The sequence below is a fragment of the Cygnus atratus genome, chromosome 13 (genome assembly GCF_013377495.2).
Source record: "Cygnus atratus isolate AKBS03 ecotype Queensland, Australia chromosome 13, CAtr_DNAZoo_HiC_assembly, whole genome shotgun sequence".
NCBI classification, from domain to species: Eukaryota; Metazoa; Chordata; class Aves; order Anseriformes; family Anatidae; genus Cygnus; species Cygnus atratus.
The window spans coordinates 10,843,149-10,865,309 of NC_066374.1; the positions used below are offsets into that span (position 1 = coordinate 10,843,149).

Genomic DNA, 22,161 nt, shown 5'->3' on the forward strand with positions numbered 1-22,161 from the left:
CCTCGCAGATCTGACTGCACGCCCCAACGTCACCATGCCACCAACTGTTCCCATAGCTACATACAGAGATAAATTTAGTTCGAGGAACCTTGTGTTGCTACATTATTTAACAAACAAACAGATGCACTCGGGAGGAATACGCAGGCAGGGACCCAGTTTAGCTGCTGCGTGGGCTGATCGAGAGCGCGGACTCAAGGCTGCCTCCCCGAGTGCAAGGGCCCAGAACCTCACCATCACGCTGCCCCCCGGCAGTGTCCGACCGCTAACCGTGCTCAGAGCCCTGCCTGTGCCATCCCCACGGCTCACAACACCTCCAGGTTCCCAGCCCCCGAGGAAACCCAGCCTCCAGCGACAGAGAGCAGAAAGCAGGTCCTGTCAGAGCAGGGGAGGGTGAGGAAGAGAACCTCCTGCCCCACCACAATCACCACCAGGAGCACGAGTGAAGAAACCAGGGGTTTATTGATGATGTACGAAAGGCCCAGCGGCAGCAGAGAGATGGCTACTCCTGCGTGCGGTTTGCCTCCAGTATGGTCTGCAAGATCTCATCCACCTGATCTGACTCAAAGTCAATATCCCGGAGCTCCAAGTGGGGGAGGATGAGCGAGAGGAGCCAGCTCACGTTCCTACGCAGGTTCTTAAGTCTCTCCGTAACACTGTGGGCGAGAGAAAAGCCAAGAGAGGAGTCAGAGGTGAGCGCCTGGATCCGGTACCTCCCATCGCAGACACAGCTGCCACCTTCCCTGCTAGAAGTACCACGAGCACTGGGGTTTCCAGCTCCATCCCATAATTATCTCCATTACAGACCCAACACTGTGGGAGGGATCCAGCAACAATGTGCCACAGTGTAGCGCTGACACTGCATGGACAAAGCACTTTTCTGTAAGGCATCTTTGAAGCCTCATCAAATTACGTGGATTCCTCTGCTGATTCTACCTCCTCACAGCAGCAGGATCCTCAGCTATAATCCCGTTACCTACACAGCAGCGTGACGAGTATCAGGGCAGCAGTGTCCCACGGAAATGGCAGCCCATGTTTACTCCTGCCCTCTTCCCCCACGTTAGGGATGATGGGGACTGCCAAACGGCCAGCCCACCGTGCTGACCTCTTCACATCGTCTTTCTCTGGGCCCCTGCAGGAAACCTGTGCCTCCCTGAGCGCCTCTAAGTGCCTCTCTGTATCCTTGAGTCTCTCCATCAGTTCAGCCTTCTCCTCTGTGGACTTCGCCAGCTTTGCTTTCAGCTCCTGCAGCTCAGCTTGGCAGTAACCCGTGTGTTTTTCGCCCCAGTACAAGCCTTCCACCTTCTGAGGTCTGAGCGTTGCCAGTTCCTGTTGGCTTTTCAATAATTCTGTTTTCAGGCAACACTTCTCACGCTCAATTTCCTCCACCTGAAATGCGAGGAGGGTGCACGCACAGGAATGGTATCAATCAGCAAGATAAAATGAGTTTTGCCAGGCCCGAAGGAAGAGTTAAGAGTCAGCAAATCAAGGACAAAGCCCAACGCATTCTTTATGCAGACGTCATGTCTCCTCCTCACTCCTCTTTGACCCACCTTCTCCGAAACCCTCCCAACCAGCAGGGATACACAGCTGCATATTCGTTACCTTGCACCGAAGCAAATCCCTCTCCGCAGAAATGTTCTTCAGTTCCACAGAGGTGTTCTCCGCTGCTCTTCTCACATCCTCCTGCTCTGTTATACCCTCCTGCTCCTGGGTGTTGAGGACCTGCAATTCTTCTCCTCCTCTGTCTCCATCACTGAGGTGTGGGGCTTTCTCCACCTTTAATTTGTGAAGTCTCTGCTTCCATCCAAAAGGGCAGAGCTGAATGGGAGCTCCACCACCCGTAGCAGCCTTCAAAACACTGACAACTGGCACAAAAGGTTTCTTGTCTACGCCCTTTGCGCTCCTGCATGCATTGACACAAACACTCATGTCTGCAGACCGTCTTTTTGCTTTCAATTTTGGCATTTGCTCTTTCTGCCCCCTTTGGATCACGTCAGTCTTCTTCTTACCTTCTGCTGAGCTACTGGGCAATGCCTCAAGGCAGCATCGCTCCCAGCGTGACACACTGTTAGCAAGGCTGGTGCCCAGCTGCTCTTCAAGCACACGAGTGTGCAAGCTGCCACCTACATTCACATCCTCCTGTTTTCTGCACAAAAGGCTTTCCCTTTCTCGGTAAGGTAACACAAAGCTCTTCTGAAGAGAGGAAGAACGGGGGCTAGGAGAAGTCAGGTCTGGGGGTGAAACCACCACTATGTTCTCAGACTTCTCCAGTATTTCTTCTTTTTTGGTCAACTTGGATTTGCTGGAAAACAAAAAAACGGGGGTGAGAGCAGGCAGGAGCGTCTCCAGTTCACAGCACAGCTGACCTCAGTAGCTGCTGCAACTGTAGCACACTATCAAGCTCTTGACTGCGGGCATCAATCCTCCTCCTGGCCAGGTGTTTGCTGCCCAGTACAAGGCGTCGCTGCTAAGGAAAACTCGTGGTATCTGTCTTTCACACCATACTGCTCCTCACGCTCCCTCTCTCCCCTTACAACTGGTAGCTGTCATGCCCATTTCAAGCAGGGGACACATCAGGCCTACGGAGCTGAAAGATCCTGGCTCCCTACCAGCCAGCCCCACTGCCCGTCCCCCATCTGAGACAGCAGTGGGGTTGACCTGTGGTCCCCGGAAAAAGCAATTCAGAAGTGTGCTAAACGTCCTATCTGAAATTCATTTGCCAAATGCGCTTCATTTCACATGCCAGGCAGGTCTGTTGCCAATGGGCTGCCACTCTAAGTTTCTCCAGCTATAAAATCATTTGGAGCACGTTTGTCCACAAACCCACCCAGATCTTGCACCTGTCGAAGCCCCAGATGCCTGACCCGTTTGTAACACAGCCAAATTCAGGAAGGGAAAGGCCAGTCTACTCGCGAGTCTGTGACACGTCCCAGGCCCTCTGGTGGATTCCCAACAGCGCTGGGCAAACAGATGACAGGACAGGTAACGTGGACACAAGGAGGAGCTCAGAAAAAAGCAGAGTGGAGGGTAAAAGGGATGTTGGAAGACATGAGCAGGGTTGGAGTGCAAAGATGTTGGTGGAGCTTGTTAGAGGTGCTCTGGAGAGCTTGCCTGGAAAAAACAGTTCAATGTGACAGCAGTGGAGAGATAAGAGGGGCCAGGGAATAGCTAAGACAGGAGTAACTGGAGTAGCAGCAGGCGTTTGGCCCCACAATGAGAGGCAGCTTTGAGAATTACTACTCGGAGTCAGCTAGTGATGAGCGGGACTATTATCAAACAATGTTTTCAAACCTGGTATAATCTACTGGGCTTCTCCCCCCCAGAGATCCCAGCACAGAGAAGCATAAGGCCAGCCGGATCCGCGATACACTAACCAGCTGCGTCGCGTGCAAGCGATCCCACAGAGAGAGGGAGAAATGTGAGGGTCCACTTCAGCGCATCGCATCCATTCTCTAAAAATACCCCGGCAGCCCCAAGGCACTGCCCTGATGCAGCCCAGAGGCCGTCCAGGGAGAAAGGCAGGACGTGGCGAGGCTGCCCCTCGGCCAGGCTGCCACCTGGGGCAGAGGCAGGCTGGCAGTGCCACCGTGTGGGAAAAAGGCCACATTGCTCCCTCCTGAAATGCACTAACGGTGTCAGCACTTACAGAATTACAAACAGCCCGGGAGCGGGTAAGGAAGATAATTCGAAAATATACAAATAAATAAACCATATCTCGAAAAAAATACTTTAAGAGAATGTGAGACTTAGAGAAATTATTTTCTCCAGAAACCTTCTTTCGTACTGGAAGCCACGTGGTCTTCAGCTTCCCTTGGACAGAAACATCCTCTGTACAGAGCGATTCCTAGAGCTGAATGCTCTGGCTCTGGCAGTCACATCAGCTGCCATTCAGACTGACCATGGGGCTGGAGAACTGTAAAGATGGAAATTAATTTAAGTCCAAGGGGTGTGAAGGTGTTAACACCGACATGGACAGGCCACTGGCTGAGCTGAAACTTGGAGGATTTAAAACCATCAATTTGATCCTCCCTCAGTTCCTCCCTGCTCACCTTCTCTGTGGGGATACAGGAGGATGGAGGAGTGTTTGAGCCCTGCAAACCAGTCTCCCAGTAAGGGAGGACGGATAAGGACAGATCCACTGGCTCTGGCCAGCACACTACTTCCAACGAACTGCACCTCACCAAGACCTTCCACGCTGACCTCAGAATGGATCCCAACACGTGGGCAGAAGAAAGAACACGGGTGGGGCAGAAGCACGCAACCGATTACCACTTACCCTGCTGTTAAGCAGCCGTCTCGCTCCCGAGGTCCATCTTCTCCCTGGACTGCAGTTATCTTTTTGAGAGGAAGGGAAAAGGCATCAGTCCCGTGAGCGTCCTTTTCCTCAGGCTCCAGCTTCCCGGTGCAGGTGAAACTGCTGGTTTTAGCAGGCAATGACACTGATGCAGGGGGTGACACCTGGGGGAGAAATGAACGTTCAGAAGTGTAAAACAACAGCCCTCGATACATCAGCTGCACTGGGGGAAACCAAAACTTAGCCAAGAGGAAAGACGCGCAGTGAGACAACCAAGTCCCTTCCGAGCAGGTTCCACCAGACAGGTACTAAAATCAATACACCCCAGCAACAACGATCCTTGGGACTCAGCCAGGAAGGATCAGTTTCCAGTCCCTCTAATATCCATTTGGCTACGGGGGGCCGGTCTTGTTCCCAACAGACACCACTCCAAGGAGCTCTGCCAGCTGCGACCTGGCCTCCTTGCAGTTAACTGACTCATGACGAATGTATGCAGTCACTGGCCACAAAGTAATGACCGCTCCCTTGCCACCCCGCCGCCCTGTACCACGGAAGCACAGGTGGTGTTTCAGGCTGCAGAAGCGTATCTCCTTGATTTGGGAACAGCGTGTTAGTTCCTCTGTGCTTTGACAAAGCACTTGCAGCTGTGCAGTGAGAGCTTTCACGCTTATTACAGACAAACGTGCAGCAGACACACTGCCTCTACATCCATGCACCTGGAACAACATGAAATTACCATGTCGTGGAGGAAACGTGAGCAAAGCGGAGAAAGAAGAACCGGATGCCACAACACGGAAGAGACGACAAAGGTGAGTGAGGACAGAGTTACTCCCAGAAACCCTCCAAGGCTCAAATCGGGGCAGACTCTCTATGACAGCGAACGAACTCTCCTTCACATAAGTGGTCTGCACTAGGCAAGTTTATTAGAGATGGTGCACAGCAGAAAAATGGTTTGTGCGAAGGAGGAAGAGAAATCCCCTGTCCTTACCAGGTTTGCCCTTTCCAATGAACTGAGAAAAAGACATGAAGGTGTGCAGAACTGAAGGCACGTGACATGAAGGTGTCTTTGGGAAGACGGCACACAGAGGGACTGGGCTGGAGCTGCAGGGCTACAGGAAGGCATCTGAACACTACGGTGAGTGTTGGGAGGGAGCTGTCCCTACAGGATGGCCAACCTGATCGCATGCTGCAGTGTCCAGAGCTGCCCAGAGAACCCATTCTGGGCAGCCGTGTCCGAAATACAGTTCTCCTGAAAACTCAAAACATCGGAGTCTTTATGTAGCCAGTTAACCTGCAAACAGGAGAGGAGGCCACACAGAACCTGTCCTGCAACCCCAGAAAAAGCAGCAGGAAGCTTTCTGCTCTTTTTCTCCTCTTCCGGACAGGAGTGGCAGGACAGGGTCAGGAACTGCCTTGGTCCCTGTTAAGAGTTCGAAGCACTTCTACGCTGTAGGCAGATAAAAATTAAGGTCTCATTTTATCCGATGCTCCGACATCATGTGTTGGTGTCTCTCCTGTTGGGGGAATGCGAACAACAGCAGGGCAGGGGTAAGAACCTACCAAGCCCTAGAGCATCGAGCACAAAGGCTTTCCCTGCGCTGGTTCTTGCAGCCTTCTCCCACCTGCCTCACCTGCTGTTCCACACTCTCCTCAGACAATGACAACCTCCTCTTTTCCTCTCCACTCTGCTCCCTAGAACACAGAAGGGAAAAAAAGCAAGTTTCTTCTTGCTGTCATACTGAGGAGTATAACGTTCTTTTGCCAGGAGAAGAATGGGATAGAGGAGGAACGCAGCAGACATCTCCCACATTAGAACCATGTGCCACTGCTGCATAAGGGACACCCAATGCCTCCCTTTCCCCACTTCTTGCTCAAGGTAGCTGAGCTGCAAAGTAGAACTGGATATACTCACCGCTTCCTGCATTTCTGTCTGTATCTGGGGCTGTTCTCATCACTGTGTTCCAGTTCCTCGGGCACCAAACAGCTTCTACAAGAGCAGTCAACCGGTCAACCATATTTGAGTGTGTGAAAGAACGGGTTGACTCCCCTCAGCCATCAAAAATCTCCACTGTTTGGACAGCTCAGCAACATCGCTAATCCTTTAGGATTTCAGATAAAAGAGGATCAAGAGAATAACTGAAGAAGTTAAATGCTTCTGTGCTGAAACACTAAATGGGAAAGAGCCACTTGAGTCACAAAATAACATAGATGAAGAGCAATAAAGTACGGACTACGAGATGGAGTTCAGCCCACTATACAGTATGCCAGCCAGTTCTGCTTCGGTTTCGAGCTGACAGAGAAATGCATCACAGCCAGCGTGGGCAGCGTAGACCACTAATAGCAGCTGCTTCAAAGGAGAGAAACTGTCACAGTCACGAGCCACGGGACAACAGGAAAGTTCCCCCTGTGCACCGCTATGCGCTTGCAGGGATGTCCTGAAGCACAGGGTACAAATTCTGCATACACAGATTTTCAAAGCCAATAAAAATAAATGTAAGCATCACTTTTGTGACAGTCACAAGTAGTGCACAGATGCTTCCACTGAACTGTTAAACACATTCTTAGGTCTCCCTCCTCAGACGGTAACGCTAATTTAGAAATAATCTGTACACCTAGGCAATCCTAATTACTCCTTCCACAGTAACTTACTTGCCTGCTCTGCTCTGCCACCACCTTGCTGTGTGATTGCTCACTTGAACCAGGTCGTTCTGAAGGTACTCACAAATCCCACAGTCCATTTGTATGGCTTGACAAAGAACTGTCTCAAATCTGTAATCTATGCTGCTTCCTCTCCCAGATCACAGACTTTTAATGTATCAAGCAGCTTTAAACGGAGCCACTCCTTTATTAGCTTTCTCTGTTGAAAAGTGGCTTTATTATCTACTTCCTATGCCATAAAAACTTACCCTCTCCCTCCAAAGCCAAATGATTTCCATAACAATATTATGAAGGCTATCTTATTTATCTTTGTGGAATGCCAAATTTCAGTGGATAAAGGCAGTTCAGCCATTTAAACTGGTTGCACTCCAGAATTTGTTCATCAGAGGAAAGGATGTTCCTTCAGTAAAATCTAGACAGTTGGTCTCAGTCCCAAGTCTATCAGTTCTTTCTGCTTAGCACTTTAGCTGATATCCTTAGCAAGGAGGCGAAGCTTTTTTTATCTTCCAATAGGTCAGCAGATCTCAACGAGAAACCATATTTTGTTATTAGCGGGTTTAACATTTGGCTGTAATTCAATCAGTACATTTAACTAAAACCCACCCACTCCTACAGAAGTGCTTTTAATTTAAATGGCCAGCTTCCGCTGCTCAGTCTCATTTTAAATGCATCAGGAAAAAGAGATCAGACAGTGACCATAGCAAGCGTGTACTGAAATAGGTTCCTATTTTAACACCGTCTGTTTTAAGAAATATGTATATTCACAGGTATGTGGAGGGAAAGCAGGAACTCGTGCATTTGGCAGAAACCATCTGTATTTCAAAGATGTGTGATGGCATGGAGAAAAGTCACTCAGGATTCAACCTGCGAGTCCCTTACCTGTATTTGTGGAGGGGATGGAGATGACAAAACCACTTTTCTGGAAACGATGTAAGGTCAGTTCTGTCAGGGAGCTTCCTCCACTTCAGACACTCTTCACATTGTACCCATATCTGGTCTGGTCTGTCTCTGCAAAAACCAACACTCAGTCTGAGTATCTCAAGTGCAGAATAAACACCAGGAAAGGCTGCTCAGAACGAGCATTGATCCCAAGGCAATCCCAGCACAGCACATGGAATGGTCGGGGGCAGCCAGCACGCCTCTGCTCTCCCATGGACAGCCTGCCCAGGGTGTGATATCCCCCCAGTAACTACAGGGCCTAACTCCCCAGGTTCACATTTCAGTTCCCTACAGGAAGGAGGGGTCCTGTCACCCCCTCACAGCCTCTGTCCCTCCGGGTGGCACATCCCCATCTCGTGCTGGCTGAGGAAAACACTGGGCTTTTAATGCTGGAAAAGATCAGAGCAGTGCCAAGCTGGTCCTTACGCTATTACACAAGCTGCATCCACGTTTCCCAAGTTCATCTGTTGCATCTTTGCTTTCCAATAGTTGTTGAGTTTCTGTCCCAGCACAGAGATCATCCGTCTGGAAGGAAGAACTCCATAAGAAGTCGGACAAATCCCACTGGCACAATGGGCAGAACAAGGAACAACCAGGGCAAAAACAACCCCCTTCCCCAGGGTCTTGATTCAGACTTGCAATTCCAGGTTTTAGGTTGACCCTACTTTGTCACCCACCCCACACTTGCCAAAAATGGACCAATATCACCATAAAAAATGTCAGGCCATCCCCAAGAGCTGCTCCACTGCCTCAAACCCTTCCTGATCCTCTCTGGGGTGTGTCGGTTTTGGTATTCAAAGTCACATACACCTCCCGTGAAAACCAGAGCAAAACCTGGCCTCCCTGGGGACCCATGGGCTGCACAGCACACGGGGAGCCATTCCCTCTGGCCACAAACCTGCGGGTAGCACAAACATGCTAGACTGCATCAAAGGGCCATTCCACACCTCTGCAACTAAGGAGGCCTGGCTAGACCCACCCCAATTAGTTCTGCACAAACCTACTTTGGCCCGTTCTGCCCCCGTCTTGCTTAAAGTTGTCACAAGTTTTAGTTGCCACAAGTCCCCTTCCCCAGGCGCAGCACTTCCCAAAGTGCTGCAACCCCAGGAGAGCAGGGGCTGGTGCCCAGAGGGAGGATGTCGCCTCCTTCTGTTGCACCCCTTTACTGGAGGCTCCCTGAAAGCATCCAACTTTATTTTTTTGGCTTTGGAGGTCTGCTCCTAGATTGGGCAGCTCTGCTAAAGTGAACATGGTCACAGACTCCACTCAACTCTATTTTGTTCCAAACAGAGTCCAATTGCAAGGCTGGACTCCTGTGGGGGAACAAGCATGGATGCCAGACCTGAAGGAACACAGACACCGTGTCCTTTCCTCAACCCAGGGCTCCATGTTTGCACCAGACTTCCAGGACAAAATTCTCGATGATCTCTAGGCATAATAGGGAAAGTAAAAATGGTCTAATTTGGAGCTACTTCAGAATAAACAGACCTAAGAACACGTGCAGTGCTCAGAACAAAGGCTGTATCACAGAAAAGCCCTCTCCAAGCAGCATCCCCGGGCAAAGGTCTGTCTTACCGGTACTCCTTGCTTTCTTCAAAGTCCTGTTTGTTGTGTGTTGGTTTCAAGAAGTTGCATTCAATTACCCCAATCACACCTACACCTTCCCCCTGCATTGGGGGACAGAAACAAAAGGAAAGAGCTGCTTTAGCCAGTTCTGCTCACAACAAAAAAGAAAGTAGCCCTTTGAGGAGTGCAGATGCCCCAAATCCTGTGATACAAAGGTTGATGGCAACACCATGGCCTGTGTCTTGCAGGCCACCAGCCTGTATGAGGTACAAACCCCATGCCATAAGGGTATTTTGAGCATATACTGAAGCTTTTTGTTCCAGAAAGCAAAGCACATGCTGGCTTAACTAACAGATGAGAACTTTCAAGGCTACGACGGTCATCTCCAAGGTGTGCCATAGCTCTGAGATACTGCTGCAAGGCCACAGCTAGAACTCAGTACTCCCCAGACAGCTTCCTGATGGGGTGCAGGCTATCCTGCCAGAGCAGATCACCATTTGGGGACCACCCTGGAAGACAGGCAAGCCTGCCTGTCCTCTGGTAGCACCTCCAGCCACAGCAGTATTAAACAGCAGCAGGACATTCCTAGTTAACTAAAACCTGGACAACCACCCGCTGTCCAGACACACACAATGATCTGATCCTAAAAACATGGCCTCTGACATCAGGTCCCTTAGTTCACCTCTGAACACTGTGCAAAGTAGATACAAGGCTGCTTTCAAGCCTTTTTTTTTCCCCCTCTCCCATATGAAAAGGGTTAAAAGACAAGTCCCGCCACTCACCTTCTTTTGGCAGCCCACCTTCTCATAAGATCTGATGAGCCGGTTCTTGTGGTACATCATGATCCCATAGTGGTTTTTGTTCTTGCAGTTGAATCCAAAGGTGATCTTCACCCTTTCGCTCTGAGGGAAAACATGTCAAGGAAGAACGAAACAACAAGCCCTAGAGGAGGAGTAGGGGAGATGCACATGAGTTCCGCAGGAAGAAGTGAAGCACACCAGAGAGGCTGCAGGATCGAGCAGCCCACGCTGCATTCCTCAGCACGCCACCTCCTTTCCTCGGGAGGAAAACAGCACTCGGCCTACCAACAACCACCTCGTGCACGCAGCCAACAATCAGATAAGAACAAGTGTAACTGACTGAAGGTGAGCTGGATACAGCAGTACTGAGTGGAGTCACTTTGTTCCTGCCAAGTCAAAATATGCTTTGGTTATAGCTTTAATAAAACCTCTGATAGTCATTTACATTGCCCTGATAATAGAACAGGCAGATCTGTGCAAGGAAGCTGCCTCTGAGTATATCACAAACAAGATAACTAATGACTAGTAATTTTACTTGCGATTAAAAGATAAGCAACCAGTGTTTACAAAACAAAACAAGCACATTCAGTCAGGGCTGCAGAAATCTTAACAACTAATAATGACACCAAAGTCCATCAAAGAAGGAAGAGCTCACCTTCAGCAGACTGCAGTTACATGAACTCAGTTCCAGATAGACTGCTCTCGGATAGGGAACTGTGGTATTAGGATTAAAATATTTAGCTGTCCTTTTTTTTGTCTAAATACATTCTAATTTGCTTATTTCTTAAAGTCAGAGTTCATGTCTTTGCAATGTACATAGTCATCGTGTGCTTTTCAGTACAATGCCACTTCATACGTACACAGCAGATATTAAACTCCAAATCGTGACGAGCTGTTATTTCACGCACACTGGTTATGCAAGGACAAAGCGCCTTTGAAGCAAGTATGTACGTAGAGAATTTAAGCAAATAAAGTCTTTTCATATTTGATCAATGTTTTCATATTAACGTAAGCACAGAAATTCAGGACCCCAAACCACCAGTTAAGCACGTGGGAGGAAAGGGGGTAAAAGATGCTCAGACGTAATTCAAAATAAAGTGAAAAGAAAAAAAAATATATGCAAAGTTCTTTCTGGGAGAGATTTGAAGGGAAAATTTTTCTCTGCACTTGGCTTTGACTTGGGGATAATAGTCTGTGCTCTGTGGGCACTGTTCTCCAAAAGCACATCAACCTTTTAGAAGGTATTTTCAAAGCAGAACTAACCAGGCAGAAGAAGCCTCAAGTCCTTCTCCGTGTCATTCTGCCCTACCACAAGACATTACCTTTGGGGTACGGCAGGAACTGGCTGACATGCAGCTTGACCCCTCAGCCCTGGTATCCACGGCTCCAGTCGAAGCAGCTTTGAAAGCTCCTTTCTAAGCTTCACATCAGGACTTGGCTTCTCAAACATGACCAGGAGATGGGAAGAAGAAAATAATTCAGCCTCTCTGCTCATTTAACTCTTGAGTTCCTCTATGCATTAGACAAGGCCTGAGCCTAGCCATGATGTTGGGGTAAACTGCCACCATGTACTGAGGGAGCAATGCCAAAAGGCGTCAGGAAGGATACAGAGAATCTCGGCTTGTATAGATCGTGTTCAGTGTTCGCCAAGCTTTTGGTGATCAGCTGAGCGTTCACCTTCTTCTGCCGCAGGACGATCTGCATACAAGGCTTCAGGTACAAGATACTGCAGTATGCCTACGAGAAGGGATGGCACAACGCAACAGGAAGCAGAATCCTAGTCTTGTGTAACCTTTTCCAGGTGAACCCAAAATCTAGTTTGGATTTCATGGTTTTTGCAGCTCATGTGCATAACAAGCCCAGGGAAAGGCCGCCCTGCTCCCTTTCAGCCCTCATCAACTTACCCGTAACGAGTACTCCATTTCCGGGGCAGGAAACTCTTGAACCTCCTCCTGACAGCGCAGCCCCTTTCTCCTTGGAATCTCTGCACCGTCTGCAAGGAAGTCAGCTAACCGAATATCATGCTTATCTGTATCAAAATCCAGCTCCGGCTTCCCATCTTTATTTCTGAAAAACACCAGACACAAAAATAAGGACAATCTTCTCCCGTCATCAGCTCCCCAGTCTGCTCTTCCGTATCAGGGTCCCAAGGGAATTTCCTGAGGAGCTGATAAACCAGCTTATTTCACACGCCCCACGGATCTCATTAGCCAATTGTTTAATTAGACGTTTCAGTGCAGAACGCCAAAGAAGCAGAACACTTCAGAGCAGTCTTGGTACACAGAAAATGAAGGTTTTCCATTGCACAGGTGTGACAGACAACTAGAGCCATCCCTCTAACTCACAGCGGGGCATCCCAAGCACTCAGTCATCCCGATGGAGAAGGGGGAAACCCCTGCAGTTGTTCCTCCAGCAGCCAGACTGGATGAAAGCAGCCCGAGACCACCCAGGCCAAGGACTGTCCAGAAGCTGCCTCTGCTATCAGTTCTTCCCCATGCTTAGGGGGCACTGCTGCCTCACCGGGCACCCCAGCCCCATACCTGTGAATGTTCCAGATGAGGACGCGCGTGCCCTTTTTGCCTGGAATGTCATCGAACTGTGCCAGCAGCTCCTCACGAGTGTTGAAGAGGGTATGCTCCAGGATGGCCTTCAGGCTGAGCAGAGAGTCTTCAGTAACAATTATTTTCTCTAGAAGCCACACGGTCAAGGAGAACAGAGTTGCCCTCTCCACCTTTCTCCCTTTTGCCACAGGAGGACAAAAAAAAAAATAAAAAATCAGCTACAAAGAGCTTGCCACAGGCCCGATTTCTCAGAGACGTGAGACGCAACGCAGACTACAGGAGGATGGTCTTAGACAAAGACTGAGCCAGGACAGACATGACAGTAGGATGCTCTGAAGAAAAACACTTATCAAGCTGTGTTATCGACACAAGTATGAAGCAGGGTAGGGCACAGACATAAGGCAATAACGCCATGCCAGCTGATAATGTACAAGCAGGGCTGTACCAGCAGTGCCGGGGAGCTGTGTATTATCAAATGCCTTTAGCACGAAGGAAACACAGCCCAGAAATATGCTAGCATTCCCCAGGCAGCACCAGTATGGGTGCAGAAAAGCAGCAGAGAGCATAGCTCCTGGGCAGGGCATGCATACATGGGTCTGTATGGGGGAAAAGGGACCAAAACAGATAGTCCACAGGTTGGGAGCAGGCCTGCAATGGCTTGCCAGGAGCCAGGTTAGCAGCAGATGCCCCCAGGCAGACACATGACAAGTTCCAGCCCAAGCAGAAGGGAACGATATTGGATGGCAGTGTATTAACAGCAAGGCCTGCTGCAGGGATTCTCCAGGTACAGCACTGTTACAGTTACTCCCATCCCTCCAAACATCATGGCAGTGCTGCTGCCCCCCTGTGCCCCTTTGGATGAGAGTAGCAGCTCAGCCACTCGGCCAGGAAGGATACTGTTCTGTTGGCTGAACGGCACCAGCGGGACGATCACTTCCTCAGCGTGTACAAGTTCCAGGTAGGTCTGGGAAAAGAGCCCCACGCTGAGAGCGCCTCCATTCTTGGTGAACACAATGGCATCCTTCCCCAGCCGCATGGAGCCAGACTGGAAGCCATTTCCATTCAATCCAGAGGTTGGGTGGTCTCTCTTCTCAGTCTTCTCTGTGAAACCAAAGCTGAAAGCACAGGAAGGAGTGGACTGTTATTTTGTGGATCTGCCACATCTCAACCTAGACCACTACATGTTTGCCCCAGAGCAGCTTTTAATGCTTTGCTTCCCTCCCTGCCTTCTTACTATCACCAGCTTTCTGCTCTCTTACCAAAGAAGAAAGATTTTGCAAGGAGCTTCCATCTGCTATTGCTGTACCTCATTCAGGTTTCCTGAAGCTTTCTGTCACCCTCCCCCACTTCGATTCACAGGCAAGTACAGAAAAAATTACCACGCCCAGGGCATTTCTTTCCTCCTTCCCACACAATACAGGGCAGAAAGGGGACATGGCCTGATTTTTTTGTTTATTTCCTGAAACCCATTTGCTTTTCTGAAGAACTGTGGACTTTGCGTGTGCTGCATTTCAAGAAAGGTTAGTTTCTCTGCTTTGCTCCCTCATGTTTTGTTTATATCAAATCAAATTGTCAGAGAAAAAAATAACCAGGTCCTAACCCCTCCACTTCCAACCCTGAAATGACCATGCTTTACAGAGCAAGCTAGAAAAGGAGCAACTCATAAAGGAAAATCAAAGCCAGGATATTTTGTAGCAGCACCAATTCTGGGACAGGAGACAACCATGGCTGGTGTGAGGATCGTCCCCCACCAGGAGACATCCCTGTCCACATGGGCACTTCTGACAGACATGGGAGAGGAAGGAGATGCTGCAGATGCAGATGACACCAGGAACATGGAAGTGGGCCTGACAGAAGAGCAAGAAGGGAGACCTCAGGTGCAGGCTGGGCACCTGCCAGCAACACAGCAGCCTCTTTGAAAATATGAAAGAGGCAGTTAAAGGAAAAAAACAGATTTCTGCTGTCCTGTGACTGACTTCAGAAGAACACTTATTCTGTCGTGTTTTCCTCACTACGGGTAGCACCTAGCGTCCTCCCTGCGTGTGCACACATTATGCTGGATGCTGACAATCGGAAGCCAAAGGCCAGTGGCGATGCTGACAGCTGGGAGAATGCAGCCCAGCAACTGGATGCGGGAGGGCTTGCGGCTCGTTACCTGAGCACGTGGTGGAGCTTGTGAGGAGTCATTCCTGCCCCGTTATCCGTAAAAGTTAAACAAAGGTGACCCTTGAGCTTCACAACATCAATGCAGAGAAGCTTAGCTGTCACACCGGGATCTGAAGCACCGTCTAGGGAAGGAAGAACCACGGGCGGTGAGAAGTATGGTACGTAGGCTGGAAGCAGTATGGGACATTGCCCTTCTTCCCTCCCAAACCCTGCCTGCCCTCCGGTCAATTCCAGCGGGTCAGTTTCCCGACCGCACCTCTCCCAACCACCAGGGAAGCAGGGGCGGCACAGCCGCTAACCCTACTGCTGACAAGGGACATCTTTTCCGCCCCTGAGGCCGAGCTGCTCCAGAGCCACAGGGCAGGAGCACAGGGGGACACTGCGACACCGGTGAGCGGCTGGGCTCCAACAGCTGCGCCCCCACCGCCGGGGTACGGGGGGGTGAGCGACACAAACCGAGCCCAAAGGCACCGCCGGCAGGCACCAGGCTCCTCTCCCGGTGCTTACCGAGCAGCTCGGCCACGGCGCTGAAAGGCCCCGTGTGGCTGGAGCCGCAGCCCCGCAGGTAACGGCTGGCAGCGGCTGCCATCGCGCCGCACCCTGACGGCCCCCCGCATGCCACAAGATGGCAGCCCCCGCGCGGCGCTCCCGTACGGCAAGATGGCTGCCCCCACGCGGGCCGGCGGCTCCTAGCGTTAACTTCCTCCTTCCCCCGGCGGGGCGACATGGCGGCGCCCAGCGCCGTACAAGAAGATGGCGGCGGCCGGCGCCAAGCCACAGCTGGGGCCTCAGAACGTTCCTCGCCCCTGCGCGGCTGCAGTGACTTGTAAATGAGCACTCAGAGGAATACCTTATAAATGCATTTATTTACGTGGCTTCCCCTCCCCTTCCTTGCCACGAAAGGCAGAATGCAGACACAAAGGTAGAACGGGAGGAAAAAGCCCGCACAGCCCAACAGCGTACAGACGGTGACAGGACTGTACGTAGGAGGCCCCACGCTGCCCAGGCCCTCACGAAGGTCCTCGTGTGCCATCAAGGCAGAGGGAAGCCACGCTTCCTCAGCACCCTTCCGAGAGGCCACGTCCAGCCCCAATACCCCAAGCCATCCCTGCTGGCTCAGGCTGGGACAGAGCTGCTTCTCCCCTCCAAAATCCTAAATCCCCAGCTCTCTCCCTTCCCCACTCTGAGATTTACAGACTGCCACGTTAACTCCCAACAGTCCTTCGCTGTCCCAGTTATGACCAAGGAGCTCCCATGGTCCATGCAAGCCTACAAGGTCCCCGCTCCTCCATCCCTTACTTGGCGGGGGGGGTCTCTCCAGCAGAGGAGCAGGGGGCGGCAGAGTCTGCCTCTGTCAGCTGCCCCTTGCTTTTCCCAAATTCAATCACCAGCGGCTTCCCCTGCAAAATGTACCCGTTCACCAACAGCATCGCAGCCTGGGCCGACTGAATATCTGCAAGAAAAGAGCAAAATGGGCTGAGATGACACAGCAGGTTCTGACACAGGCACACACGGTGCTCACACGTCATCAGTCTGCACCGTGATCCAGCGCAGTTCTGGGGTTCTCCAGCTGAATAAATACAGCAGCAGAACGCATCCCCGCTGTTTTGATGAATCCTCCCCCAGCCCAGAGCAAAGACTATGCCATGATATGAAGGAAAGGGAGCAAAGTCCCCTCCTGCTCCATGGAGAGAGGACTCTGCACCAGCCGAGGGTCCGGTGGGAAGATGTGGCACCTTCCGGAGTCAGGGAAGAACCGAGAGGCAGGAGGCAGCGACTCACCGGGGAAGGTGATAAAAGCCTGACCCCTCATCCGGCCGCTCAGCAGGCGGAACTGGATCAGCGGGCTGTTCTCCTTCTGGAACCGAGCAAACAACGACACTAGGTCCTTCATCGTCACTCGAGGGCCCAGGTTCTTCAAATACAGCACCTGCAACAGAGAGAGACAGGGTCAGCTGGCCTGTGCCATGCCAACAGATGCTTTTTAGCCCATTCCCAGTCTGTACACCTCAAACGTATGAATTATTTCAGCCACTCTGCCATCCCGTATTTATAAACCATCTGCCATATTTATAAAACAACACAAGCACCAGCTACCAGTTAAGCACAGTTTAAATAAAGTCACAGCCAGTCTCCGAAGGGCTCAGAGAGGGAGAGGACAGTTTGTCTAGGGACATGCCAGAGCCAGGAGGGGCTAGGGTCTGCAGCACAGCTGTTTGCCAGCTGTGTAACCTCCCACTAGAGCCAGCAGCCCCCTGCTCTCCCTTGGCAGGCAGGATCAAGCAAGCACCCTCCAGGCAGCAGCCATGCAGCAGCGAAGAGGAGCTTCTGCTTGCTGAAGCAGCTTTTGGGCATGCTGGCTGGGAAGGTGAATAAATCATGGTTCATCTCCAAATACCTTGTTGGGCTCTCCAGGATGGTAGGAAGCAAACCTGGGTATATTTCGGAGTTCTTCCTCTGAGAGACGGTTCTTGCAGATCTCCTCCTCTGGGAGGAACTCCACTGGCTCTTTTATAGTCACAGGTCTTGGAGGGGACTGATGGGGCTTTGCTGCAGGAAGGCTGGGACTTTTTTCCTGGTCTGTCTGCTCTTCCTGGTCTGGAAGCGATGACTCCTCGACCACAGGATGCTGTGGGGCCGGGGAAGGGAGCAAGCATGGGTCACTCTTGGTTGGCTGGACTTCTTCAGGTAGCTGCTTGCTCAGCAGCTCTTGGTAAACACTCTCCAGGTGAACCATGGGGTCCTTTTCATCTGTTATCCTCCGAGTGTCATCTAATGCGCAACAGAGAAACGCGGCAATGTGACCACCACCAAACACCTGCAAAACGCAGACTGCAAAAGAGACACAGACGGGACCGCAAAACAGGAAAAACCCCGTCCTGAACCAGCCTCCATGCGGGTTAATTAAAATAGGAAGGGCAGCCCTAGCAGGCAGCAGGTGCTGGTGTCCCTGCTTAGAACAAACGCACAGACAGGAGCAGCACCACCACTAGTGCTTTGTGCAGTGCTCGTTTCTTCCAGAGCTGACCTCAGCAGCTTATCTGCAGCCACACTTCAGCACATTCTAGCAATTCCTTCACCACACCCTGGCTCCTCCTGCATGCACGGCCAGGATGTGCCATGCTACCTTTCTGTGCTGTGACTTGGAATATAAATATTTGGTTTCTAGGGACAACACCACGTTAAACTCCTGGGTTTAAAGAAAGTCCATCCCACGGGCTTGCTGCATGGAAATGAGGGGCACATCTCCCAGCCTACCAGCCTCAGCTTTGCCACTTCTCAGTTTTGCTAACTTCCACAACACTGACACCAAAGGAGGGAGAAGGGGACAGAGGATGCTGGCGCAGCTGTACTTTATAGAGCAAACACTGACCAAAGTGGTGTTTTAGGAGATAGGAGATGAAGTTTAGGAGTTCCTCCTCATCTTGTTTGTTATTTGTCTTAAAAACAAATCCCAGTGGGTTCACGCCTGTACATTTCTCCAGCTAAAGCAGACTGGAGCAGCTTTTATCAACTCTGAACACCACCAGACTCTCCATCCAGAAAGCCAAATGAAACCACTGGCTCGGAGACAACACTGCTGAGGTGAGAAGTGGTGTCATGCAATGGTCAGGGTACTGGGAATCAGCAGCTGGCCTCCATTTCCACCCCTGCTACTGGGCTACCAGGAAGGGCCTTTAACAAGTCACTTCTCTTTCCTGCTCTGTGCCTTTGCTTCTCTTCTACCCTTGAAAATACCCCCACCCACACGGTGCCAAAACAGAACACCTTCAGGGACAGAAAGCCAGACGGAAATGTGTCGGACCCCCACGCACCCATCTCTCCCTGCTGGAGCAGAGACAGGAACAGCCACCAGCACACAAACCTTGGTGGTAGAGTGCCCGGAGGAAGGAGTGGCGGTCCGTTCCCTGAAAGAGGGCATTTTCAATCTCCATCTCCCGCCGGCTCAACTGCTTGCTGCCAGCAAACCTCTGGGGCAGCGCGAGGATGCGCTGACGCTCTTCCATCTTCTCCTGGATGGCATGGAGTCGGTCCTGCGTGGCCTCCGGGGCCGCTCCCAGCCCAGAGCCCTGGAAGACAGGCACAGCTTTGCTCAGGCACAGCACGTGCCTCCTCCTCAGAGGTTGGTTCAGCAGCCAGCCTTCACGTTCTCCTGCCCTGGAGCTAGGAACCATCCCCCAAATTGCAGCTCACCAATAAGTCCTGTTACTGCAAGGTTGGGACGGAAATACAAGCACTGAGAAAGCCTCAGTTCTTGAGAGAAGTGGACAAACAGCCCCTATCTCCCGACCTTTCTGATCTGCTTTCCTTTCCCCAGCCTCACTGTCTTACGGTTTCTGTGTCCTCTTTCCCAGCAGTCCCCATCTCTGTCAGCTACATGCATTTTCTAAAGCCCTCTACAGTAACTGCACGAACTCCTCTTTGGCATTTCTTTTTCCACAGCTATAGCATCCACAAGCCTAAACCTCCACAAAGCTTTTGGTGTCCGACGCCGACATCCCTTGGAGAACCTTGTCTGCTGAGAGGTGGACCCCAAGCTTGGCACCTGAGGGAAGGTTTACGCTGAGGACTAAATTCCTGGTCAGCTTCACACAAGCCAGCTTTCAGTAACCATCCCGATCCTGCACCTCTGACGCTGGACTAGCTAGCCTAGCTGAGACTAAATCTTCCTGTATGAATAATAAACCTCCTTGCATGGGGCCAGGGCACTGCTAAGATTCACCAGACTTGCACTCCAAAGCCCAGCGACATACCCCAACACCTGCAGGGGCATTTCTGCCCCCACCTCAATCTCTATCAGAATCCCAAGGATACATTTTTCTGAGGTTGTAGCTGGATTTTCTTTTCTCAAATTCAGTTCAAGAATTAGTGGCAAATGCTTCTGTTTCAGGCAAGAAATCAGGCTTTCTCCTTGCACTGCTCACAACCTAAAAGACCTTCCCATGGCTCTCTCTCCCTCCTTGCCTGGGCCAGTATCTGCCCTACTTCCATTCACCGTTTCACAGCTTCTTTGGGGCACAAAAGGCTATTTATATGGAATAGCAATTCTGGGAAATCATTTGTAGCACTTCGTTTTCAAAAAAGCTGCAAGTTAGCAGCTGAAAGTAACAGCAGCCTACACTTGATACCTTGCTGAGAGCTCCACAGGCAATCTGGAGTCCTCTGTCTCAGCTGATTCCTCCTTGGTGGAATCTTTTCACTCGGGGCCTCCACATACAAAGTTGCACATCTCTACTGGACTTGAGCTCTCTACATTTTCTTCTCCTCTCACGAGCTGTAGAGAACGTACTCTAATGTCACTGGTTCTTTCTGTCAGAGTACTGTTTTCCATTCTATTCTTTATTTCTAAACACCCCAGAACCAATTTTATAGCAAATACAACAAACAAACTTGTAGCACTGATATTTATTTTCACTCTTAAATTACCCAAGTTTAAACGCAGGCTCCACCATGGCTGGGTTTGCATTTAAACACCAAAGCAAGAAATGACTTCAGCTGAAGAGAGGCAAACCCATGATTACTGCAGACAGCTTCCTTCTGCACATGGCTACTGATCAGGAAAAGGAGGAGTAGAAGATGGGTGGAAGCCAAGGATCAGCTCAAGTCCTATTTTGCACCTTTTATTTTACCAAATTAAGAGCAAGACACTCCAGTACACCTGACAGAATAACCCCCAAAGCACCTTGTCTCTGGGATGTGAAAGGGGCGAAGGCAGGGGAAGGAGACGACCTGCTTTGGTCCAGCCTTTAAATCCGTCTTTCAGGCGTATGAACAGCTGAAATGATTTGCTCAAGGCCATCAGGGTGGCCTGTGACAGGAATATAGTCAGGTCTTGCTGTGGTGCGAAGAACCAACTCTTCTTTCCTCCACAGCTTTTAGCGCAGACCCTTTAACCAAAGAAAACAGGCCAGAAAAAATGCCTGATAGTGCTGGCTACAGGCAAGAGATACACGGAGTGGCCATCCTTCACCGAAGGACTCACAAAGAACTTGAGCTTTCTAAAGAGGTGTAGAAAAGGGTTTTCTGTGGGGTTAGAGAGGCTTGAGCACGTTTGGATGGAGCAGAGCGTGCCTCACCTTCCCCGCCGAAGCCCGGTTCTTCCAGAGCAGGATCTCCGGGTCCGAGAGCCCCAGCTCGCGGAGAGCCGCAGTCTCTTTGTCGCTCTCCTGCAAGGCCTGGAACTGCGACAGGGTCAGGGCTCCTGCAGCCTCTTCCCCAAAAGGCTTGTAGAAAGCCGCGGGGGCAAAGCATCGCCGCTTCGACTTGCACCTGCAACCCGAAGAGGCAGAAGCGCCTTAGGGTCCCCAACCCCGGCGAGGTGCCACCGCTGCTGTCCCCCAGCACGGCCACCCTTCCCTCCCCCCCCCCAGGGCTCTCCGGGCAGGTCGGGACTCACTGCTCGATGGAGACGGAGGTGTCCAGCTGGTGCTGGAGCAGGCTCTTCAGCTGCCTCTCGCCTTCCGTCTCCAAGTCTTCCAGGAGCACCTCATCGCTGGCCAGGCTGCTGTTGACCCTGGGGAGCAGAGGCAGCGCTCAGGGGACACCCGCAGCCCCGCACACCGGCACGGCTCCCGGAGCGACATGCCACCCCCCCCCCGGACCCGCTCCCCGCCGGCCCGGCCCGCTCACCTCCGCATGGCCGCGGCTCTCGCCTCCCGCCCGGGACTCCAACTCCCGGCAGCCCCCGCGAGCGGCCGTGCCGGCCGGCGGAGGGCGGACCCGCGCGGGGGCTGCTGGGAATCGTAGTGCGGGAGGACCGAGCGCCTCCTGGCGCCTGTGCAGAGCCGCGGCACAGAACAGGCCCGAGGACAAAAGCGACGATTCCGATAAAATCAGTGAAGTATTACAGTGAGGTAGCCCTTCCCTTTTATTTCAGAGAATAATTATGTACGGAACTAGGGGGAAGAGAAAAAGTAAATATAAAGATATAAAGCACACCCACTGCATGAAGGGCAAATGAGAATTGGGGGCAGCTCTGCTAAATACACGATTACTCATTTACTGCATTAGTAAATACACCATGGAATGTGCATAAACTGCATTGTTATTAAAATACCCTTCGTCTTAAGTCTTCACAGCAGATTTTTTAACATGTTCACCTCCACTCTTGCAACTGAACACGTTCCACTACTGCATTTGGTACTAAATGTTCACTTGAAAAATACCTAATGTTTTC

At 51.2% G+C, this 22,161-nt stretch overlaps 2 protein-coding genes across 3 annotated transcripts; both read right to left on the minus strand.

Moving 5' to 3' along the window:
* Positions 1-441: 441 nt before the first annotated feature.
* MORC4 (MORC family CW-type zinc finger 4) lies at positions 442-15,636 on the minus strand. 2 transcript variants are annotated; one of them, XM_035541678.2, is made up of 16 exons: positions 15,492-15,636; positions 14,974-15,106; positions 13,716-13,933; positions 12,798-12,945; positions 12,162-12,324; positions 11,866-11,994; positions 10,240-10,359; positions 9,467-9,558; positions 8,318-8,416; positions 7,832-7,960; positions 6,207-6,281; positions 5,926-5,986; positions 4,277-4,458; positions 1,603-2,302; positions 1,103-1,386; positions 442-653 (listed from the first exon to the last, which is right to left on the minus strand). In XM_035541678.2, exons 1-16 carry the CDS (start codon positions 15,571-15,573, stop codon positions 500-502), a joined length of 2,769 nt encoding a protein of 922 aa, XP_035397571.1. In that variant the 5' UTR covers positions 15,574-15,636; the 3' UTR covers positions 442-499. The 2 variants fall into 2 exon arrangements, with proteins under 2 accessions (XP_035397571.1, XP_050569336.1); XM_050713379.1 differs by lacking the exon at positions 1,103-1,386.
* A 195-nt stretch (positions 15,637-15,831) lies between these two features.
* On the minus strand, positions 15,832-21,876 carry RBM41 (RNA binding motif protein 41). Its single transcript, XM_035541677.1, has 7 exons — positions 21,615-21,876; positions 21,382-21,498; positions 21,062-21,254; positions 18,850-19,054; positions 17,383-17,756; positions 16,767-16,914; positions 15,832-16,437 (listed from the first exon to the last, which is right to left on the minus strand). Exons 1-7 carry the CDS (start codon positions 21,620-21,622, stop codon positions 16,280-16,282), a joined length of 1,203 nt encoding a protein of 400 aa, XP_035397570.1. The 5' UTR covers positions 21,623-21,876; the 3' UTR covers positions 15,832-16,279.
* Between the last annotated feature and the right edge of the window lie 285 nt (positions 21,877-22,161).

Excerpts from the sequence above, each read along its gene's own strand:
- MORC4 (XM_035541678.2), bottom strand. The coding sequence starts at position 15,573 with ATGGCAGCCGCTGCCAGCCGTTACCTGCGGGGCTGCGGCTCCAGCCAC. Across the intron at positions 15,107-15,491 it reads CGCCGTGGCCGAGCTGCTCG|ACGGTGCTTCAGATCCCGGT; the intron begins GTAAGCACCGGG and ends TTCCTTCCCTAG. Across the intron at positions 12,325-12,797 it reads CTCATCTGGAACATTCACAG|AAATAAAGATGGGAAGCCGG; the intron begins GTATGGGGCTGG and ends GGTGTTTTTCAG.
- RBM41 (XM_035541677.1), bottom strand. Across the intron at positions 17,757-18,849 it reads CCGGGCACTCTACCACCAAG|ATGACACTCGGAGGATAACA; the intron begins GTTTGTGTGCTG and ends GTTGCGCATTAG. Across the intron at positions 16,438-16,766 it reads GGCTTTTATCACCTTCCCCG|ATATTCAGTCGGCCCAGGCT; the intron begins GTGAGTCGCTGC and ends CTTTTCTTGCAG.